The 25115-nt window shown below is 39.0% G+C and overlaps 1 protein-coding gene across 1 annotated transcript; it reads right to left on the reverse strand.

Annotated features, from left to right (window-relative positions):
• Positions 1–20793: 20793 nt before the first annotated feature.
• LOC133779547 (uncharacterized) lies at positions 20794–21192 on the reverse strand. Its single transcript, XM_062219499.1, has one exon. The coding sequence runs from the start codon at positions 21190–21192 to the stop codon at positions 20794–20796; it is 399 nt and encodes a 132-aa protein (XP_062075483.1).
• Between the last annotated feature and the right edge of the window lie 3923 nt (positions 21193–25115).

Here is a 25115-nt window from a genome sequence, read left to right on the forward strand (position 1 = left end):
GCTTCTTCTATGAAAAATATTATCAGCAACAAGAAAAGGTAGTGGATGTAGACATAAGACGAAGTACTCCAATGACAAGCTACATACTTCTAGGGATCCCAAAACAGTTACAATTAGATACATGAATCAGGCAAGGGCGGTCGAATGGTGAAAAATTATTAGCGCTATACCAAATGAGTGTATATGTTTTTTTTATCACTACAACATAGATTACACAAGTATGGTCGAGGACGTTCTACTACCCCCCAATATGACTCACTCATACAATCGACACTTCTCAATTGGTTGAACCAATTTTTAATGCAATTGATAAGAAAATAATAATTTCCTCATCTACTAAGCCGCCAATTTGGTCTTCACTTTAAACCTATGTATTAAGACTATTTCAACTAAACTTATGATATTGTATTAAGAATATTTTAACACTTAATTTATGTAAACACAAGTTGCAAGATATGAACATGTTTGTGTCAAACATATATCAATCAAACAAGTACTGACTCTCCTAATTATTCAACCATCTAAATAATATTTTGCCATACCTAATTGAGTTAGTGATTCATTCATCCTAATATTGAACAAATAAAACCTCTCCAGGGAAAAAACTTTAAAAAATCTTATAAAACAACTACAAATCACTTATTGTTGCGTCTTACTCAACGTAACATATAAATCACTTAGCGGAAGCACAATGTTTACATTACCAAAAGTCATAAATATCTCTCAAGTTCATATTAAGTATACGATCAAGCCCACAACTTGTAACGTCCTGCGTTTCAGGTACCTTTAAACGACTCGGGTCGGGATTTTTTTTCTTGAGTTAAGAATATTATTTTAAATAATATTATATTTGTTTGGAATTTATTTCCATGAGTTATTGCTAGCCAAATTATGAATTTTGTGTTTAAAAGTCAAGATAAGACTTTCGGTCTTGGACTGACACAAAAACCCTAATCGGAAAAAAAAATCTCGGAAAATGAAATGAAAAACTATGGCAAATATATTTGGGCATAAAATAAATTCATAAAAAATTAAAGTTTGGTCAAAAAAATAATAACCTAAGAGAAAATGGAAATTTTAGGGGAATTTTGGTGTTAAATGTTTAATTTTATCGAATTGGGGAATTTTATTCCATGAATGGACCTTAGATTAAATTTTATTGTGTGATTAATTAAATTAAATGCGAGAGATATTTAATTTAATTATTATGGAGCCGTTTGGTAAATTTTTGTTTTTGAATTTTTTAAACACAAAAAAAAAATTATTTTATTTTTGTTTCTTTATTTTTAAAAAATAATAATATGTTTGGTAACTATTTTTGTTTTTTATTTTTAAAAACAAAAAATAATAAACGTGTTTGGTAACTTTTATTTTTTTTTTTTGTTTAACAATATGAGGTGTTGATTTGAAGAAGAGAAGAAAAAAAAGGAAAAATTGAAAACTGTTTAAAAAAAATTTGAAAGTGAAAAAAATTCTATTTTCAAAATTTAATAAATTTTAATTAAAAATTTAAAAAATAATAAATAAAAATAGAGTTATCAAACACATTTTATGTTTAATTGTCAAATTTTTAATTAATTAAACAAAAAAATATTTTTTTAAGTGTTACCAAACAACACCTATGTGTTAAGTTTTGTTTTTAAAACTTAATAAGAGTGAATAAGGTTATAGGAAGTCAAATTGAATTTTTCTTCTTAGGAAATATTTATTGACCTTTTAAAATATATATATATATATATAATTACATATATAATTAAAGGGTGGCCAGCCATGTGGGGAATTTATTTGGGTGGACCAAATTGATTTAAGTTTAATCCCATTTTTAATATAAGGGTTAAGGCATAAAGTGGATAGTAAAACACTCAATTGTTTTAAGATATTATAGAGTAGTCTAAACCCTTCTAACCCTCCCCAAAACGGACCACTCTCTCTCTCTCAATCACTCTCATCTTTTTTGAAAACTATCTCTCAAGTTTTCCTTGCATTTTTCAACCTCAAGAATACTAAGTAGGCTTGGAAGCTTAGGCTTTGGTCTAGGAAGGGTTTCCCTAAGGTAAAGTTTCAAAAAACTTGACTTTTGTAAAGTTTTAACCGTAGATTTTTCAATAGCTAATTATATATGTTGTTGGGGGAGTTGGTTAAGGTTTTGAAAGGGTTTTGAAGGAACCAAAGCTAGTAGAAAGATCCAAACCTAAAGCAAGAACAACAAGAGGTAAAAAGTTTACTTTTTATGGTTGTTATTGTATGGTTTTTATTTTTTTAAGCATTATTTTGTATATTTAATTCTTAAAGTTTTTTATTGGTGATGTAATAAGGCTATGGCAGTTGCTTTATAATTTTTATGATGCTTGTGTGTTAATTTTTTAAAATAGGAACCAAAATCCCCAAGGGTTTTGTTGAAAACCCTAAAACAAAAATACAAGTTTTGAGCTGTCACTTCCAAGCGGTCAAGCATCCACTGTATATTGATTTTGTAAAATTTAATTTTTTTGTGATGTTTTTGAGATTGAGTAAATAAAATTTAGCTTTTGAAACACTCGAAAATGATTGAAAATGAGTAAGTTATGCTATTTCAAAGTTTAGGTAAAAAACTGTTTTTTTTTTCGTATTCTTAATTTCGGGACCAAGTTTGAACAGCCACTCTATAGGGAAAAGTAACCCAGTTTTTTCTAAAATGTGGTGGACATATTCTTGGCATAACCTAGTATTCCACTGTAAAATTTGATAAAAAAAATACTTAACGGTTTGAAAGTTATTAAGTGCCAAAGTTTGGAAAAATTAAGGACTTGAAAATAAGGTCATTTTTACCTCATTGTTGGAAAATAATTTCACCAATAAAAAATGCTCCTTTTCTCCTAAGATTTTACAAAGACCTAAATGGCATAAGAAAAATGGAATTGGGAAATTTTGGTAACAATTGGGTAAGTGAATTTCAAGTTATGCCCTAATAAAGTATGTAGTTAAAAATGTGAAAAATAGGGTTTTTACACAGTGTAAAAATGATATTTTGGAACTTAAGGTAAAAAGTAAAATTTTGCTTATCACAAGAAAAAATCTTGGTAAGTCTTGAAAATATATTTTGACCTAAAATACCACTTTGAGTTTAGTGAGAATTATTTTTATTAAAGAATTTTTATTCTTTCTAAAAATAAAAGAACTAATTTATTAATAAGTTAATAAATTAAAAAAGGGTTTAAAACCCTATATTTTGAAAAAATAATTAATTAAATTATTTTTCTAGTAAGTAAACTTGATTAATTGACTTCAGAAAAATTAACTAGTCAAGATGAGAAAATTTTAACGATTTTCCTAATTAAGATAAAATTAGGCTATTTTCTTACAACAATTTTTAGAGATTAAAACCTTAAGAAAAATAAAAGGAAAATTAAGAGTTTATTTTCTTGAAAAATAATTATGGAATTTAATTAGTATTTTCGGGATATAATATGTAACGACCCAAAATCACTAGTAAGGCTTAAGGGCGTTGATTAGTGTGCCGGGAGGGCATAATTAGTTTATGTGTGAATTTATTAATTTAATGCATGATTATATGACAAGCATGCTTGAATGGTTATGTCAATGTTAATGTGATCATATGTTATATTTGTGAGAACCACATTATTATGTGGGTAAATCTGCAGCATGCGACTTGAGGCGATCCTAGGAAGCTAGTTAGCGAGAAAGTCACAACGGGGCTTAATAGTTGACTTTGGGAAAGTCAAGGGATATTTCAGGTATTGGATGGTTGTTTAGGTTATTGGGTTATGGAAATAAATAATTGGAGATATATTTGAGGTTAGGAAGTCTAGGTGGGAATATTGGGGAATTTTACCATTTTTCCATCGGGGACGTTTCCGGTACCCCGAGCCTTGGGATTAACATAGTCACTTAAGGATAGACTAAAGAAATTTTAGGAAATAGTAGAACATAAGTAAACCAACCCTTCCCTCTTTCTCCCTTTTCTCTCTCAAAGAAAACCACAGAAAAACTTAGAGGAACTTGACTGGAATTCAGAGGATTAAAGCTGGGATTTAGAAGATTAGCCCAAGGATTAACCAAGGATTCAATCAAGAACTGAGGTAAGGCATAAGATTGATGTGTGGTGATTAAATTCTATGTTTATAGCTGGGTTTTGAAGTGTTTATGAATTTTGACATTGATGGGCAGAATTGAAGCTTGGAAATTGGGAGTTAGCTCAGAAATCTTTCAGAAAGTTGGTCCATCAGAGAAGGTAAGCTCCAACTCGTGATCTAGTGCTTGAATTCTGAGTTTTTTATGGCTGGTTATAGTGTTCATGAGTTAATGAGTTTCAGAGATTGAGTGGGATTTTGATGGGTTTCTAGTTTAGGTTTCAACTGGGTTGTGTTACTGGAATCATGTGGGAAGTTTTAGGATAATTGAGTTGTGGAATTGAGGTGATTTTGGATGGTTTTGGGTGAGATTGGAGAGTAAAAAATGGAGGTTTTTCTGGGTTATGCTGATGCATGCTAAGGAAGGAGGGCGGGCCGCGGCATGGTCGGAGTAGGGTCGCGGCCCGTGTCTGGTTTTAGGCGTGGGGGAGTCTCTGGTTGGGGCCATGTCGCGGCATGGGTGGCTAGTGCCGCGGCCCTTAACGGATTTTGAGATTTTGAGGTTTTAGGCATGGGAATTTAACCTAGGGTGCTCGGGATTGGATCTTTTACCATGTTTGGTGGAGTTTGATGTTCTAGAGACCAGAACTTTGTCTAGAAGCCCTTTTACGATTATTGATGGTATTCCTTATCTTTGTTGTGACTAGGTGGTAAGCTAGGGCTCGGGGATCGGATCGTTCTCAAGAGGCATTGCTCGTAGTCCGTGCACTTGGGAACTAAAGGTAAGAAAACTGCACCCGGTTGTGGATTTATAATGGGACTAAGGGTTCCCTATTTTGCTATGCTTTGAAAGGATGGTATTATGCCATTTAATTAGTAATCCAACGGCCTAATAGTGCCAAAGTTTACACTAGCGCACAGGGCGTGGCTCAACCACTGATAGCTGAGGACATCTTATTATTCACTGAGCTCGGTTTAAGCGGGCCGGAGTCAGTGGAGTAAACAGAGGCTACGACCTAAGGTGTCGACCCTGATTATTATGTGATTTTCTTGTTATTATTGATTGGTGGATTGTTATGTTGTATAGCTGGGTGATGATTATCTGATTCTTTGGTTGAATCTTCATGCTTTGTGATTACTATGGTTTGTTAGGTGTATGAACATGCTCAAAAGGGTATCTAAATGTTATTATTGCTTCCTATGTAATACGATATGTTTTCTTGCTGGGCCTTGGCTCACTAGTGCTTCGTGGTGCAGGTAAAGGCAAGGGCAAGCTTGATTAGCCCTGATTCTGAGAGCAGAATGTGCATGATCAGCTGCTCAGTCGCCACATTTGAGGGAAAAACAGGAACAGGAGAACCAGAAATGTCTGTTTTTCCTTAGATTGGCAAATGGTTGTTTAAACTTTGAAAATTTTGTAAACTGACTTTTGAACGCTATTCCTTTTTGGGATCCTAGGTGTAAAAGATGTTTAGTTATATAAAATGTACATTTTAGGACCAAAACCTTTTAACCCTAGCACATTAATGGTTTATGTGACACATTTTTAACTAAATGACTTGATTAACAAGTCCTGCACCTTTAAAAGTACACAGTGTAGCGGTCTTGGCTATCCAGGGCGTTACATAATACCGGCTAAAATCATTGTGGGAAAACACTATTGCGATACCCAAGCCTAAGTATCGAGACAAGAGGATAGGTCTCCTCGAGACTTAGGGTTTAGTCTCAAATTTTTGAGTAAGAATTTCTTCAATGGGTTTAAAGCCAAATAAGGATCTTTAATCCTTACAAATGATTTTTAAAATGACCAAACTGCCCAAAATAATAATAATGAATTATAAAGTGCCATAATTAATCTGAGTATACTATATGGATAATTACAGTATTGGCTAAGCATAATTGGATTATACATTGGAGGGTGAAATCGTGCTGAGATCGAAGGAGTCGAAGTAAGTCAATTTCTATTGTGTGGCTACAACATGAAACGACTATTGTATTGTATGTTTGTATAGAGACACATGCACATATATACACTGTCATAGAAAGTTTGCATAGAGACGTTAGTCTAGTGGGTGCTGATTCAGAAAAAATGACCGGTAGATATCCGTCATATTCTAGACGGCTGATCCCCATCACACTGCTTGATTTTATTATGTTCGATTCATTACCGTGACGAGTGGCCAAGAGGTTAGGATTGTTGGTTTAAACCTAGGGGCGCCAAAATGAATGGGACCTAGGGGCCCTCTTTCTTACTTAATATGTGAATGGTTAGAACCCAAGCAAGTGCTCTGATAAGTTATTCTCAGATAGTATCCATGAATATTGGCCTTTCAGTGAGAGTGCCTTGATATACTAGAGGTTTCCAAGTTTGAGTGAGGCTGAAAACCTTAGGGGCAATGGCTAACCAACACTACTGATTCACATAGAAGCCTCTGTAAACCCGTCTAACTTCGATTACACTCTTGGATAAGTAGTGATGCCCTAGGTAACTTGATGGTTACCCTTGTGAGGGATTTACTCTTGGATAAGTAGTAATGCCCTAGGTAATGCAATAGCTGAACTTGATGGGGATATTTATTGGCTAGATCTTAGTGTTGAGCCTCGGCTCTCTCTTACAGATTAGCACGCCCGAATTGTTGGAAATTGTCGAGCATTGGTCTCGAATTATATTGTTATATATTATATCTACTTGCTCCGAGATTTTTTGAGTGCAGAGATTTATAGGTTTATATGAAATAGTTGTGATATATTATATCTGCTTGCTCTGGGATTTTCTAAGTGTAAGAATTTATTTGTTTATATGAAATAGTTTGTCATTGGTTATCAGGCATAATCATAAGTTTTCCAGGACGATTTTTCATTCTTGAAATTGATTGCGTAGGGTCTGGATGGATCCGGAACCCTAATTTTTGTGAGCAATTGTTATTTGTGGACAGTAACTTGGTGAGTGACCACCTGTCTTCTCTACATGCTTTGTTTTTAAATTCGAACTTACTAAGCATTATCGCTTAACTAGTTGTTTCCTGTTGTAGGTAAGAATAAGGGCAAGGCGGAGCAGTGAGCACTAGAGTCTACCTTGCGAATGTACATGTGGACTGACCTTTTGGGAAGCCATTTTGTTTTTGTAAAATGTTGTGTTATTTTCATAAACTAGGCTCACTATAATCTTCATTAATTATGTTTGTATTAAATGGCCATACGACTTTTAAATTTTTTTTTATACGGGATTTTGAGAAATTTTGTTAAATGAAAACGTTTATATTCCACATTATGGAGTCTTGAAAATCCGGGTCGTTACACAAATCTACATATTTTTGGACAGATAATTTTTTTTTCCAGTCCCTTTTAAACGCACATCACCCACAACTTTCCAACCGATGATTCCAAGTCAAAAGCAAATGTGAAAAAGAGAAAGACTGCCATAAAATTTTGACGCTTGCCAAAATGCTACGGTCCACAATGAAGGATTAAGTCCTGCAGGGGACTAAAGTATTCGCCATGATATTTAATACTAATTAAATACTATATATATTTATATATACGTATATGAATGGGAAAAATTTACAAAAATGGTTGGAATAGAGGATTACCAAAGGGAGATGTGGTAATGGAGGATTCTACCAATTTTAGTAAAGGGGCATTCCAATGGAATGGATTCCAACACTCAAAATGCCAAACCAAACAATGGAATGAGAACTTTGATTCCATTCCCATTCCATTTCAACAAAACCAAACATGCCATAATCTACTAGCCCACATAGCTAAACTAAAACCTGAATGTTAGAGAAAATATCCCACATGGAAAATGTGTGGGTACATTGAACAATACATAAGAGCATGAGTTATTCCACTCATTACTGATTGGTTTTGAGATGGAATCCTATGCTTCTTACCATACACTCCATTCTACCTCTAAACCACTTTCCACATTTTAACATGGTATCATGAGCCAAAGAAAACTCTAACGAGTATAAATGATCCAAATCCAAAACAGATACAAAATGAGAGCCAAAAGAAGAACTTATGATTCAGGGATAGTGAGAAAAAATGCCACTTGCAATCGAACCGTCCAATATTGGTGAGGAAAAAATTACCACCATCTTTAAGGGTGATGTTAGAGAAAATATTCCACATGGAAAATGTGTGGGTACATTCAACACTACATAAGAGCATGGGTTACTCCATTGAACACCAATTGGTTTTAAGATGGAATCCTATGCTTCTTACCATACACCCATTCTACTTCTAAACCACTTTACACATTCTAACATGGTATCAAGATCCAAAGAAAACTCTAACAAGTATAAACTATACAAATCCAAAACTGATCGAAAAAGAGAGCCAAAAGAGCCACTTGTGATTCGGGGATAGTGAGCTAAAGAGTCACTTACGATCGAATCGTCAAAGATTCGTAAGCTAAAATTTTCACCATCTTGAGGGGGGATGTTAGAGAAATATCCCACATAGAAAATGTGTAGGTACATTCAACAATATATAAGATCATGGGTTACTTAATTAATTTATGAAAATAGATACAAATATTAAATTAAAAATATTGCCTATTAGATAAAAATAGTAGAGATTATTCTAATCGTAGTCATACCTATCATATTTCTATTAAAGATTGTGAGATAAATAAGTTAGCGAAATCTCAAAATTTTATCCAAAATAAGATCTGTTATATTATAAGTGTTGTCTATATTTTTGCCTCCAACATGTGGCAACTCAAAAAGACTATCTCGAACGGTCATAGACATCTTCGTTGTATGTTACCCTTGAGGGCTCTATTCGAAGGGAAGATCCTTTTAGGTGAGTTCGCCTATCTTTACGAGTTGGTAGGCGGAGGATACCTTAAAGGTAGATTACTCTCCGAGGTCTGCCCTTGGAGCTGGAGATTTTCTTGCTCAGGCAATTAAGGTGAGGGCTCTCCTCCCCCAGTCATCTCCCAGGTCCAAGGTTCCAGTTCTCAGACCTAAGATAAGGCGCAAAGTGTCAGCCAGTTCAGGTTTATGGCGCTAGAGGATTGTTTGAAAACCATTTTGGGCGATCTGTCAACAATATTGTCAAGTGTACGACTCGAAAAGTTACACTCCCACTATGCCGTCTGACATGGAGGTACTTACAGCATGCCCTGGCAGTACCTGGGGCATGTTCCCCATAAAGTAGGTACCTTTCTGTGGTGGGCCCTAGAGATCTTGCTTGGGTCGTCGTCCCTATTCAATGAATCCCAATGCATTAAATTTGTATTAATCCACTAATAATGGTAAGAATGTGTATTAATTACTAATGATTAGTATTAATGACCCCAGCCTTTATAAATAGGGTTGGGAGTCTCATTGTAAAGGGTTTGAGTTTTTAGAGAGAAAACACCTTGTACTCAGAGAAATCTAAACGCAGCTTTAGAATACACCAATAGAACTTGCCATAAAAACCTTCTAATCGTCTTAATACCAGAGATTCTTGGACTAGGGCTCTTTTAGAATCTGAACCACATAAAATCCTTGTGTTCGTATTACTTATTTCTTTCATCTATCATTTTAGGGTTGATAGCGAAAAAGGCAGTCAACATTTTGGTGCTTTCATTGAGAGTTTGAAGAAAGCATTCAGAACACTTACAACCATGGTGATTACTCGATGAAATTTTACAGATGAGGAACACCATCATACCGGAGTTGAAGGAGGGGAACCTAGTCGACAGCAACCTCAGGATGTGCCTGCGATGGTAGAGAACTATGACGAAGATGCCGAGTACGATTGTGAAGATGACGACGTCGACCAGGGGTACTATGAAAAAGAATACCCTTAGTCCATGGATGCAGAGGAGATGCCAGAGGTGGTAATGCTCTGTGAGCAGGTGGCCATCCAACAACAAAAGATCGATGCGCAAGAGGGTAACATCGTCACCCTACAGGTGATGGTGCTTTCCATGAAGTCCACGCTTGCAGCCGACGGACTGTGAGTGGACACCAATGGCAATGCACCAGCTAGGCACCTAACTGGCATGCCACCTGCGCAACCCATTGAAGTGCCACTTGTTGATGCCGCCGGAGCACCTCCCGAGCACCCGACTACAAAGGCACGAGATTTGCCAACTGGGGTGCTACCGGGCACCCAACAAGAGTTGGAACCCCAATGCCACCATAGCATCGTGGTAAAGGAAAAGCTGATGATAATCCTACTCCAAAGTAGAAGAGGGCTCGTCAGGATCCCGAGGTCCACCAGGTTCCTCAACAAGTTTGTAAAGGTGAGGGCCTAGGGGCCCGAGGACAATGCCACGCTGTCAGCACCCATTGAGCTTGGGGCATTCTACCCCAAAGCACCCATACGGACCGCGCGAGGCCTGGAGCTAGTGTCCCCTCAGAACCTAACCAGCCCCTTAAGAAGAATGGTCTAGGGAACCATCCAAGGAATGCACCGGAGAACCAAGAACATGGTATCAGTATCTCAGTAAACGAGAATATCGAGTCCGATGGAGAGACTGAAGTGGCTGGTCCCGTAGATAGCTGTGCATTCTGAGGTCAGGTTGACCTGCGGGACAACCTTAATGCCCGAAAGTGAAATAAGGCCAATGGGTGTGAGCCTATCAGGGGAGGACAATCTCAACACTCAGAGAAGAGATAACCCAGCTCAGAGCATCAACCGGGATCATGACCTGCTTCGTGCGGAGTTAGAAATCCTAAAATGGATCATGCTCCGGATGGCCAGGCGGCAGGGCCTCGAATCTGACTTGAAGATGAAGAAGTAGAGTCATGCGCCCCTCTACCATAGGGCTTCAAGATGCCAACCATACAACCCTGTGATGGTGGTTGGGACCCCATGGACCACTTTTCTAAGTTCAATAGATTAATGTCAGTGCATCGCATCTCAGATGACGCTAAGTGTCATATGTTCTCGATCACCCTAACGGGACTAGCAGATGAATGGTTCAAAAATCTTCGACAAGGATCCATTCAATTGTGGCATCACTTATTATCTGGCTTCCGAAGACAGTTGATAGGAGTTTGGAAGGTAAGCTTTGAGGTCAATGCCTTGGCAAATATAAAGCAAGGGGAATTCGAGACTCTCATGGCATACATCAAATGCTTTAAGGAGGAAGCAGTGACAACCAAAAGGATTGATGATGGCCAGCAATTGATGGCATTACAAGCCAACATCTATGGGGGGTCCCCGCATTGTAGCGACCTTCAACCAAGGATATGCTGACGACTTGATGACTTCATTCGTCGAGCATAAGAATATATTAGCTTGGAGAATGCCCAGATTGGGGCATTTGGAGCACCTGTCATTTTCCCTACTTCGGCCACGCCTGGCCCCGTGGCTTCAGGAATCCAATATTCCCCGTTTGCTCCTGTCGAACCAGGCTCACAGGGTGTCCAACCCAGCCAAAGTGTTCTGCCTTCCAGTTATAGCACCATGCTCGCTCCTCAATTCAGTATTGCTCCAGCAGGGTATGGGGCAGCGCCCACTAGATACAATGCTTTTCAGCCTGAATTTGGTGCTGGAGTTGCTACTCCTTCCCAGCATGCCGAATCCAGACGAGTTCCAAGCAATAGTAGACATAGAGGGGAGGGCAACAGTTGGAAGCCCAAGGGAAATGGAACTGCACAAGCTGAGTAGGGAGCTACATCTGGTGAGATGTATGTCTCATAGTATTCTGAGTACACTAACTTGGTAGACTCTTAACAGAATATCTTTGTGGCCATGACGCAACATGTTCACTATAAGAAGCCGCAGCCCATTCGGAGAGATAGGCAAAGGCGGGACCTTGGAAAATTTCGTCATTTCCACAATGACATAGGGCACCACACCAATGAGTGTCACCAGCTTAAGGATTAGATTGAGAATCTCATCAAGCTGGGACACCTCCACCAATATGCTAAGCATGGAGTGCGTCAGGCACAACTGCCCGTGGCAGGACCGCTAGTATCACCTGTTGCTCCACATGTCCCAACAATAGCTCCTGTAGTTCCAAAGACTTCCTCATGTGAACAGAAGAGTAGGAGCCATCTCAGGAGGGCCTCATTTTTTTGGGACCTCCTGAACCTCGTAGAACAGGTATGTGCAAGCTTTGAATCACAATGATGAGGTGATGGCTTTGGGTCAATTGCCTGCCAAAATGCCACGAATGACTGACCAAGTCATAACATTCTTAGAAGACAATGCTCGAAGAGTGCATTTTCCGCACCACAATCCATTAGTGATTGAGAGCCAAATCTCCAACAAAATGGTGGCGGATATTCTAGTAGACAACAAGAGTTTGGTGAACATCATGTTTAAGTCAGCCTTCAAGAAGATAAGGCTGACCACGATAGAATTTTCCCTGCGCGCCTCAACTCTCTACGGATTCTCGGAAGAGGCTCTCATCTTGATGGGACAGATAAAGCTCCCTGTAACGCTTGGAGAGGTTCCTTACCAGGCCTTCAAATACTGCACCTTCATGGAAGTAGACTGTTCCTCAGCATACAACGCCATCTTGGGACGACCTGCATTGGTGGAGTTCCGGGCCATCACTTCCATTCGCCATCTTTGCATGAAGTTCCCCACGGATGTAAGAATTGGCTCAGTCTGTGATACAGTGTTACAATGTTACAATGTCTCCCTCAAGACTCCTGCGATGGTGGTGGAGGACGAAGGCCCCGAGAAGCCTGAGGCTTTGGAAGTACAAGTTGTCCAGGAGACCAGGTCCAATGAGTTGGACCCAAGGGTTCAAGAGGAGAGATCCATTGAATTGATAGAGGAGGTGGATGAAGTAGTTCGTGATGCCTCCACCCCAAATAGAAAAATAAAAGTTGGGGGAAGCTTGAAAATGGAAGTTTGATAGGCATTGGTGGGCTTCCTCTGAGAAAACCATGACGAGTTTGCATGGTCACATTTCAACATGACTGGTATAGATCCCAACATCATATACCATTCCTTGAATATCGATCCTAGCTTTCCCCCTGTTCAGCAGAAGCAACAGACATTTGATCAAACTCAGAAAGAGGCCCTCAAGGCCGAGGTGGACAAGCTCTTCTCCAACAAATTTATTTGAGAAGCCCAGTACCCTAGATGGTTGTACAATCCTGTTTCTCATGCCAAATCCAAATAGAACCTAGAGGACATGCATTGATTTCTTGGACACTAACAAGGCTTGTCCAAAGGACTACTTTTCGCTCCCTAAGATAGACCAGATGGTTGACGCCACCTCTGGCTACGACTTGCTGTCGTTCATGGACGCATACTCGGGATATAACCAGATATCCATGCACATCGCGGACTAGGAGTATACTAGCTTTCAGACCGATAAAGGTGTCTACTGTTACCTCGTGATGCCTTTTGGGCTAAAAAATGTCGGTGCCACCTACTAGAGGCTGGTTAAAAAGATGTTCAAGAACCAGTTGGGGTGGAACATGGAGGTTTATGTGGAAAACATGTTGGTCAAGAATAGGACCACCCTTGACTATGTGGGCGACTTGACTGAGGTTTTCACGGTGCTCTGCCAGTTCGGAATTAAAAAAAACCCCCAAAATTGTACATTTGGGGTTGCCTCCGGTAAGTTCCTAGGCTTCATTGTCAGTGCTCTGGGAATTGAGTCGAACCTCAAGAAGATCAAGGCCCCAATCGAGATGTCTTCTCCTTAGAAACATAAAGACTTTCAAAGCTTTACAGGGAAGATCGCAACTTTGAGTTGTTTTGTCTCCAAGGTAACGGACAAGTGCATCCCTTTCTTTAATGTCCTCCTAGGAAGTCAGAGATTTGAATGGTCGAAAGAGTGTGAACATGCATTCCAATAGCTCAAGGCGCACGTGGAAAATCCTTTGATCCTGTCCAAGCCAGTAGATAGAGAGCCTCTCTTGCTCTACATGGATTTCTCAGATGATGCCATCAGTGCTGCAGAGGTAAGGGAAGAAATTTATGTTCAACACCCCATCTATTATGTTAGCAAAAGACTCCTCGGGGCAGAGTCTAGGTACCGGCTGATGGAGAAGTTAACTTTTTCCTTAATGGATTTCTATTAAGCTAATACTATACTTCTAGGTGCATCCAATTAAGATCGTCACAAACCATCACATAAGACAAGTCCTTCAGATACCTGATTCATCGGGAAGACTCTTGAAGTGGTTGATGGAGTTAAGTCAGTTAGATATAACCTACCTTATGAGGACTGCCATAAAAGGTCAGGCACTCGCTGATTTCATCACCGAGTGGACATGGAATACTGAGAAGATTAAGGGCACTCGTTGAGGGGTCTTCAAACGAAAATGGTGTCGGGGCTGGACTTATTTTGGTTTCCCCCGAGGGTCATAGAGTGCATAGTGTCCTCTGCTTTGGGTTTAGTGCCTCAAACAATGAAGCAGAATATGAAGCCTTGATCATTGGGCTCCATGTGGCAGTGGAGCTTAAGGCCGATGACCTTGAGATCTTTAGCCATTCCCAACTCATTATGAACTAGGTTCTCAGAGAGTACTAGGCCCAGGGAACAAAGATGGCAGCATACTTGTTAAAGGCTCAAGAAATGTTGTCTAACTTCCGAAGATTCACTATTCTGTAGGTGCCGCGAGAGCAGAAACCATGGCCATGTTGGCTACAACCAAAGATGTTGAGTTGATCAATGTTATCCCCATTGATTACTTGGAATCTCCGAGTATCTCAGCTCCAGACGAGGTGGAGTCTATACAACCCCAAGATGGGTGGATGGAGCCAATAGTTTAATATCTTGTCTTTGGGGAGCTGCCCCAGGATAAGAAGGTATCTCGAAAGCTGCTTGATGAAGTAAAGAGGTACATAATCATGGATAATGATAACTTCATTTTAATGTCATTTTAGAATGTGTTTTTGTGGTAATCTTGAGTCTTTATGTGTGTTTTGTGCTAGATTACACTTTTGTTTGTCTTTGTTGTAGGTTGGTGCAGTGAATCATGAGAAAAATGTAAAAAGAAGAGAAAATGGTGGAAAAACGAAGCTCTTGGTGGTTGTTCGACTCAAAAGGATGCTAAGGACAAGTAAAAGTCAATTTGTGATGAAAAGACGAGGTTGAAAGTCCTAATTTGAGAAATAATGGAATTAGGGCTGCGACTTGAGCTTACAAGTCGCGACTCTAGGCAAGTTAGAAACACAAGGATGCTGAAAGGAATTAGTGTCGTGACTTGCCCTTATAAGTCGCAACGCAAGGGGAAGTCAGAGGCTAAAGCAAGGGGCCATTAAAGACACGGGTCGCGACTTGAGATGCCTAAGTCATGGCGCCTAAAGACTTATGCAAATTCGGAGGAGTTCAAAAATTGACACGGGGCACGACCTAGAGAAGGCCAAGTCGCGACCTGCATATGAAAAACAAAGCCTTTGTAATTTTTTTACTATGAATTCAGACTTAGGGTTTAATTAGGTCATTAGGTCTGATTTTAATTACGCTTTTAGAGACTAATTTTGATTCTTGGACTAGTTGTTCTGCATTTTTATATTTTTCTGTCTTCTTTATGTTTGTGAATCTTAGGTTTCTGAATTATTATTTTGTTGATTTACTCATGTATGATATGAACTAAACATTTTTATCTAGGGTTTAATGCAGTCACTTGGATTTCTATCTAATTTAATTATGATGTTCTATTGATTTTTATTCTCTATTCTAATCTATATAATCTGTGCTTAATTCTAGTAAATACCTTATCAATATTTGCTTGATTTATGATTTTGATTCAAAATTCGAAAGATGAGAATTGAATATGCTATCATTATATAGACATAGGTTGAATATTGGACGAAAGTACTGTATTGCTTGTGTAGTAATTAAGTTTCTATGCTTAATGCCTGCTATATGTTTAAGTTTATCACAGAGATGTAGAAAATTTGCATATATGATGAGATCTTATATCTTGAAAAATAATAGGAATCGATTTATGTTGCCCTGCTATTAGAATAGAAAGATAGATATTTAGAATTGATTAATGAAATTAGTAGAATGAAATGTTGATGAAATTAATACCCTAGGTCCTTTTAATAGTGGTGTTTATCTTTTAATTAGTTACTTTTGTTCATAGTTATTTACATTTTTAAAATTAAATTCATTCATCTAAACTTTGTTGGCCAAATAGAAATTAAAGAACAATTGTTGGTAATTGGAAAATAGTTTTTGTGGCAATGATACTCTATTTATCATCTATATTACTTGAATTGATTGCATGCACTTGCGTAACATAATTTACCGATGAGGTTACTCTTTGCCTTTGCTTTGGTGTGTATCCAAGCAAGAAGCCAGTCAAATACTCTGAGAAGTATATGAGGGTTTTTGCAGAGATCACACTGGGGGCAGAGCCTTTCCAAGAAGATCTTAAGGCAAGGATATTTTTGGCCCATCATGAATGGAGACGTGATGGATTATGTCAAGAAATGTGACAAGTACCAGCGCTTCGCCAACATCCCCCAAGCGCCTCCAAGACCAGCCCATGGCCTTTTGCTATCTAGGGCATCGATCTTATCGGGTCCCTGCCTACAGGGAAGGGAGGAGTGAAATATGCCATAGTGGTCCTTGACTACTTCATGAAAGGGTTCAAGGCCGAGCCACTCGCTACAATCACCTCCAAAAGGCCTTCGATTTCTTCATTAAAATAATCATTTGCCAGTATGGGATCCAGAGGAAGATAGTCTCCGACAATGGATTGCAGTTCGACGGTGAAGTATTCACAGACTTCTGTCAACGACATGGAGTCATCAAAATCTTCTCCTCTATGGCCCATCCGCAAGCCGATAGCCAAGTGGAAGCAGTTAACAAGACACTCAAGTCCACATTGCTGAAAAAGCTGGAGCAGGCAAAAAGAGCTTGGCCCGAGGAGCTGCCTAGGGCATTGTGGAGCTACCGTACCACTGCGAGGACCTCCACTGGCCATTCTCCCTTCTCGATGGCCAACGAGTATGAGGCTATGATCCCAGTTGAAGCAGCAATCTCCACACATCGATGGGACACGTACGACCCGACCATGAACCATGCTTTACTGTGACAATCCCTAAATCTCGTGGAGTAGTTACGCGAAGGTTCTCAGCTTTGAGTAGCGTCCTACAAGTAGAAGGTAGCCAGGTATTTTAATTCTAAGATGAAAGATAGAAAGTTTGGGGGTCAGAGATCTGGTGTTGCGAAGAGTCCTCTTAGCCACCTGAGACCCTGATGTAGGAGTGCTAGGACCTAACTAGGAAGGCCCATACCAAGTTGAGAGCATTGTGTGTCAAGGAACATACAAGTTGGCCTGACAAAGTGGGGAGCTGATTCCTTACGCCTAGAATGTCGAGCTTCTTCGCCAGTATTACCAATGATATAAGGAGTAACACTATTTAATTCTATAATGCCCCTTGTAGTCTTCAGGCACACTCAATGGAATCCGTGTATATAAAACATGATAAGAAATTTATTGTGTGCTTATATTTTTTGGTTTCCTTTATTCTATTAGTTCCATGTAGAAACATTCACTCACTTGGACAAGTGATCGCAGACTAGTCTCTAATCACTTGGGGGGCATGGAGTTAGGGCAGCATTTCACCTCATAGGGAACGACCTAGGAAATTAAGCTTGTAAAGCGAAGTAAGCCTAGTGTTGTCACCCCAGGTATAGAAAAAACCGAGGAAACTAATTGAATCTAACCTAGGATTCAAAGAGGAATAGGCTTAACACCTAGAAATTAGACAATCCTAGTAGAGCGAGAATAGTCTTTGATCACCTCCTGTGGACGCCGAGCCTGAGGATTTTTGACCAAGTCTCTTTATCTCAAGATGCAAACGAAAGGCCAAGTCCCTCGTACTTGGACATTGTGCCCGAGGAGCCTAGACCCAAGTCTAGGAGATCTGTGACATGGGGAGCTTGGCTAGTCGACGAGTTAAGCACCCCTAATGTCTCCTTATCCCATAGGAAACCTAGAGAAAACTCAATGTAACATGAACTTAGAGATTCAGATTACCTCCCGAGGTCAGCGTGTGCCCGATGAATAATAATTAAATCCTAATCTGCGAGATATGGACGGATGCATGAGCCCTATGTGCTTGGGTACCTCGTCAACATCACCTCTTGAGGAGGTGTGAGACGATCTTGAATGTGACGACCTGAGTAATGCATAATCGAGGGGAGGCAGGCAGTTTCATGTTCAAGCACTCCTGAAAGCCTGAATATTTGGATTATGGGAACACAGGAGAAGACCGAGTTAGACCAATGATAAATTTCACGTTAAAGTTACTTCTAGGACTCTGAGCCTACAAGAGACACTAAACGATGGAATCACCCATAAAACGGTTTGAGTTCTTGTTCTTGTGGCATTCATGTTATGTCGAATTTCTAGATCGTAGTGTTTAAAACTAGTTGAGTTCTTGTTCTCATGGCACTTGGGTTACATTGAACTTATAGAGCCAAGTGTTTAAAATAGGTGAGAGTTCTTGTTCTCGTGGCATTTTTGCCACGTTGAATTTATAGAATTAGGTGTTTAAAGAGGTTTGATTGCTTATTCTATTGGCAATTAGGTTACGTTGAATTCATAAAGCTAAACCAAATAAAAAAGCATGGAAAGCTGCATAATTCTTAAACGGGAAAGTAATTACAGCTATGCTCAGGGGCTCGAGCGATTGTTTGGTGATACCCCAATAAGTTATGGCACACACGCTTACATGTAAAAATTATGAACAGTTCTTGGGGACCTTCTCCACTAGATCAATGACCGAGTTTGTACTTAGGGAACCATCTACCTGGGTCATTTTTGTAGTCGTAGTCACCTCAATTGGCTAGATGGCTTCAATAGACAAGGTTGCCTCGGCCGTTTGACCCAATTGGGTCACCTCGATAGTTGAAGCCGCTTCCGCAGCCTAGGTCGCTTGAAGACACTCTTCAAAGAGAAGTCTATACTTCTCAGGCTCTCTAGTGAAATCCAAGCTCATGTCTTGGTTGTGGTACCAGGCCACGTAGAAGGTATCCTCAGCAATTGTCTCGACTTCTTTCTCTAGCTTTTCCACCTGACACAGAGAGGACCTATTCATTTCCATGGCTTGGAGGGCTTTTCTCTCCCATAATTCTACTTGTTGATGGCCTCCTTAGCCTGCTCCTGAAGTTAGGAGTTTTCAAGGACCACTCGGGCAACCTCAGCTGTGGCATTCTTAGCCTCCTCTTGATCTCGCTGCATACTCTTTGTGGCCATTTTTTTTCCTCCTTGGCCCACTTCATGTCCTCAACGGCCTTTTGAACAACCTCTTCAAGCTCCCAAGAGCATTTTTGCTTGGCTTCAAGTGTTTCCTTAGCTTGGGCGAGCTCTTCTTGAGGGCCTTGGAGTTTTTCCTTGAGCGAGGCTATTTTGTCCTAGGACCTCTGGAGTTTGTATGATTTCTCCATCATGATGTCTCCCAAACATTTGCAGGCCAAGGCAGACTGCAAAAGGAAAAAGGAAAAGGTTAGCCTAAAGCATTAATGAACTGAATTAGAATGTGAGAATGATTGACCTACCCAGATAGAAGCGTACCGACACGAGGCCATGTGGGAGGCCTCGTTGTTGTCTTCCAGTTGAGAGAAACTTCAAGCGGTCAACTCGCACATAGTGGAGCTGGCCCCTTGAAGGAGCTCCGCGGCGAAAGGGGCAATGATTTCCCCTAGCTTCTCAGAGAATAAAGTTTCTAGCTCAGTCCGACCTATTGGAGGAATTTCCGGCCTCTCTCGAGGTGGCTTAAGTTGGCGGAGGGCATTGGTTGTCTCATGCAGAGCCTTGTTACCTTCCTCCAGCCTTGCTTCAAAATGTTGAAGCATTTCCTCGTATTGCTCCAGCAAGGCCCCCACATACTTCTTGAGATACACTAGGAGACGGATCTGGGTGCACCGCCTCGTATTCCTTCCATCCCTGCTTGAAGCTGATGTGTGTCGTATACCACAACAAATTTAACAATTATTTTTATTTCAATACTTCCAATTATTTTAGTATAATAGCAAGCACATGTCGAACCCACGAGGACTATCATTCACTTTATTATTCAATAATTAACACTAAGACTTAAAAGGGGGATATAGATTTGAACTCAAGATTAAATAACATAAACTAGAAAGAAAATAAAGATTGATGTTATGATATTAAGAAACAGTTAAAGGTCAATCTCCACCCTCAACAATCATTCCCAATCAGTAATAATAAATATTATTCCAATTTCTGAATTAAACTATTAATCCTGCAGATAACGCTGAAGCAGACAATTATCCCAGTCTCCCTATTACAAGTAATCAAGGAAAAGCGCTCAATAATTAACTCTTTTAGCCAAGCAATAAATCTAAACTATTAGGTGAGTAGTAATTCTAAGATGACAATTGAACAATGTAAAACCTTAATTAGTTTACCACCTAATAAGAAATCACTAAATTCATAACATTCAATTGGAAAAATAGAAACAACTTAATATTAAGAGAAATTAAAGAATAATACTCATTATCAACCATCAAGAATTCATGTCTTGGGTTTTGAACTAACCCTTAACCTGAAAAGAACCTACTCCATAATAGCAATCTTAATCACAAACAAAATTATAATTTTTTCACGGTTTTTATGGTTTTAATTAAACTAAAATTACTACAACAAAAAAAATAAAAAAATGTTCAACTTAAAGAAAAAAAAAATTTACAAAATGGCTAAGTTTACCGTCGCTAGATTGACTTATTGCTTCATTCATCAACATATACCGAGTCAATGCGGTGAATCACGACAGCTTGTTCTTTCTCCATTAATTCGTAATATGGCTTTAATCTCTAACAATTCACCATGAAAGACTTTCCAGTACTTGGACTTACAGCTTCGACCGCTCCATGTAGAAAAACCTTGGTGACAGTGGATAGACCTAACCATCGAGACTTCAACTTCCCAAAAAAGAGTTTAAGGCGAGAGTGATACATGAGAACTTTCTGACCTTCCACAAAACTCTTTCGAATAATATGTTTGTCATGAAAAGATTTGGTTTTCTCCATGTATATTCTTGAACACTCATATGATTCATTATGTATTTCTTCTAGTTCATGCAATTGAAGCATTCGTTGTTGTCCTGCAGCAACCATGTCCATGTTGCACTTTTTCACAGCCCACCGAGCCTTACGCTCCAGCTCTACCGGTAGATGGCAAGGCTTCCCATACACCAACCGATATGGTGACATACCGATAGGTTTTTATATGCCGTACGATAAGCCCACAAGGCATCATCAAGCCCTGTACTTCATTCTTTCCAGTTTCGATTCTTGGTCTTCCCAAGAATCAATTTGAATTCACGATTAGAAACCTCTCCTTGCCCGTTGGCTTGTGGATGATAAGCATCTATCACCTTGTAAGTTACACTATAGTGTCAAAATAATGCTTCTATACTCTTGTTACAAAAATGAGTGCCTCGATCACTAAGTATATCCTTGGGTATACCAAAACGTACAAAAATGTTGGAGCAAATGAAATCCACCATTATTTTTTAATTATCTGTTCTAGTCGCAATTGCTTCTATCCATTTAGACATGTAATCCATTGCCAAAAGAATGTATTCATAGCCAAAAGAAGATGGGAACGTTCCCATCAAATTCATACCCCAAACATAAAAAATTCCAAGAATTAAAATAGGAGTTTGAGGCATTTGATCCTTAGCCATTATGTTACCAGCTCATTGACAATGATCACATGCCTTACAATAAGCATAAGAATCTTTGAAAATTATGGGCCAATATAAATTTCTGTCAAATATCTTATGAGCTATCCTCTTGGGTCTGAAGTGTCCACCACAAGCATACGCATGACAAAAAGCAATGATGGACCAAAATTCAAATTTAGTGACACACCTTCGAATGATGTGATATGTACAACGCTTCCAAAGATAAGGTTCATCCCATATGTAGTGGCGAGCATCATGCTTGATTTTATTCTGTTGTGCTTGTGTGAGATCACTTGGTAACTCCTTTGAATCAAGGTAGTTGACAATGTCTACATACCAAGGAATAACTTCTTGCATGTCGAGGAGTTGCTCATCGGAAATTTTTTCATCCATGGTATAATTATCTTCATCCCGAATAAGACGACTCAAGTGATCTGCCACCAAATTCTCAGAACCCTTCTTGTATTTTATCTCCAAGTCAAACTCTTGAAGAAGTTGAATCCACTGAATTAGTCGAGGCTTGGCTTCTTTATTTGCTAATAGATAGTGAAGAGCAGCATGGTCGATATAAACAATCACTTTAGTTCCAATCAAGTATGACCGAAACTTTTCCAAGGAAAAAATGATCGGCAAGAGCTATTTTTCAGTGGTGGAATAATTAAGTTGAGCATCATTAAGAGTATGAGAAGCATATTATATAACATAAGGGAGCTTGTCAACTTACTGCACAAGAACAGCACCCACCACATAGTCACTCGCATCACACATGAGTTCAAAAGGAAACTCCCAATTTGGGGGCTGAATTATAGGAGTTTTAGTCAAAGACTCTTTTAATAAGTTGAAAGCCACTAAACAATTTTCATTAAACTCGAACTTTACATCTTTTTGAAGAAGGTTGCATAGTGGTGTGGAGATTTTAGTGAAATCATTGATAAATCTCCTCTAGAACCCGGCATGGCCAAGGAATGATCTCACTTTTCTCCCACTAGTCGAAGGTGGTAGAGAACGAATTAAATCAATCTTTGCCTTATCAACCTCTATTCCCTTGATTGAAATCACATGACCCAAAACTGTACCTTGGTTTACCATAAAATAGCATTTTTCTCAATTAAGCACAAGGTTAGTTTCATACACTGCTGGAGTACCAAAGTGAGATTATGAAGGCATCGATCAAATGAGTTACCATAAACAGTAAAATCATCCATAAAAACCTCAATGATGTTGTCAATATATTATGAAAAAATGCTCGTCATACATCGTGAAAAGTTGCAGGAGCATTACATAACCCACATGGCATACGTCAGAAAGAGAATGTACCAAAAGGGCATGTGAAGGTTGTCTTCTCTTGACCTTTAGGAGCAATAACAATCTGATTATATCCCGAATAACCATCCAGAAAAAAATAATAAAGATGACCTGGTAACCTCTCAAGCATCTGATCAATGAAAGGTAATGGAAAGTGATATTTACGAGTTGTCGCATTCAACTTGTAGTAGTCTATAAACACTTGCAACTCGGTTTACATTCTTGTTGGCACCAACTCGTTTTCTTCATTATTTACCGTTGTGATTCCAGACTTCTTTGGCACTACCAGAACTGGACTGACCCATTTACTGCCTGAAATTGGGTAAATAATACCCACACTAAGGAGCTTCAGTATCTCCTTTTTCACAACCTCCATCATAGGTGAATGCCACATATTTCATTCCTTATACTACCACCTTAGATGCTGGGAAGTAACACCCCAAGAACATTGTCTTCATTTCATTCCAGGTATTAATAGTTCTAGGAGGAAGGTAATACAACCATTCCTTTGCACCATCCTTCAAAGAAAATGAAAATGCTCTTAATTTAATCTACCTCTTAAGTTACTAACACTTGTTTCATACTAGAGAATACTATGTGAAACTCTGTCAAATGCTTATTTAGGTTCTCCCCTCGTAGCTCATGGAAAGAAGGTAATAAATGTATGAGGCCCGACTTGAGTTGAAAGTTAATGTCCAATGTCGGATATTGAATACACAAAGGTTGTTGGTCTAGATTCGACGATGCCAACTCTTTCAACATCTTTTCCTGAGCCATTTGAGACTTAACTGATATTTTAGAGTCAGAATCGTCGTCAGATGATAATGGTATTTTTACTGGAATGACTTTCTTTGAAGGTTGAAATAGTGGATAGTTAGTGATAGTCCTTATAGAGTCCCAAATTTGCTAATAAGGCTTTGGGCCTTAATTAGTGTGCTTGGAGGGCAATAATTTATTTAATGTGAATTTAATGATTATGTGATTAGAAATGCATGTTTAGGTGAATTACATATGCATGTGGGCCCCATTTTGCTATTAGGGGCATTTTTGTAATTTGAACCCGTTGAGGGTATGATTTTGAGCTTTGTGCGGTGTTTCCGGTATGAGAGATCCTATCCTGTGGTATTAGCTGAGAGTCACAAATATGGTATTTGATATCTTTTGGGATTGCTAACCATTAGTAACTTGACGTTGGTGTTGTTACTGAAATAATATGTTAAAGGTGGCATTTTGGCAAAAGGGTGGAAGGACCGTTCGCCTAGAACTAAGTTAGAGGAAAGGGTAGAGTAGTCTTTTGCACGTAGAGTTAGAAAACCCATGGCTGAAGGAAATCCTTTCACGTTTATCACTCTTCTCCAAAATTAGTTAGTTTCTCAAGAGCTCTAGAGGAAAAGCCAAGAACAAGCTTGAGGATTTTGGTGGATTGAGAAACTGGGAGTAGATTCAAGCTGAGAAATTGGGAGTAGATTCAAGCTGTGGAACACTAGCTTGGGAATCTTAGAATGGAAGCTTTGAGTGGCATTTGAGATAGCCTAGGGTTGAATTCCTCTCTAAAGGTAAGGATTCCTTTAAGTTTCTGAGAAGTTTCTCGTTTAGTTTAAGCTTTGAGAAATTTTAGGTCATTGAGTGATTTGGAGTTTGGATGTGAGTCTGGGTTTGCTTGTGATGCATATGTGTTGTTTATTTTGCTTATTTGGAGTTTTGGCTCCAATTGGGACTTGGGTACACTTGGGGAAGGATTTAGGTAAGCTTGGGCTTGGAGAAATGGTGGAAAAACTAGTGTTCATTTCTGGGTTCTGTAGGGAGCGCTACTGCACTACTCTTTGGGCGCTATAGCGCTAGGGGTCCTTCTTGTTCTGTAAGTAGCACTACAGCATTGCTCCTTGGGCGCTATAGCACTAGGCAGAATTCAAGAAGCCAAATTTTTTTTTAGTTTTGAGAATTTGGTCCAGGGGCTCGAGGGTCGATTCCACCACTCTGTTTGGGCCCAGGATTGGTTTATGGAATTGAATTATAATGAGGATGTTATTTATGGTTTGTGACTAGGTGACCGCTTGGGATTTGGAACAAGATCTCACTCGGGGTCGTCTCTTGAAATCTAGTGCTTGTGTAAAAGGTAAGAAAACTGTTGTAACCATAGAG

This window comes from Humulus lupulus, chromosome 5, assembly GCF_963169125.1.
Source record: "Humulus lupulus chromosome 5, drHumLupu1.1, whole genome shotgun sequence".
In the NCBI taxonomy this organism is placed as follows: Eukaryota; Viridiplantae; Streptophyta; class Magnoliopsida; order Rosales; family Cannabaceae; genus Humulus; species Humulus lupulus.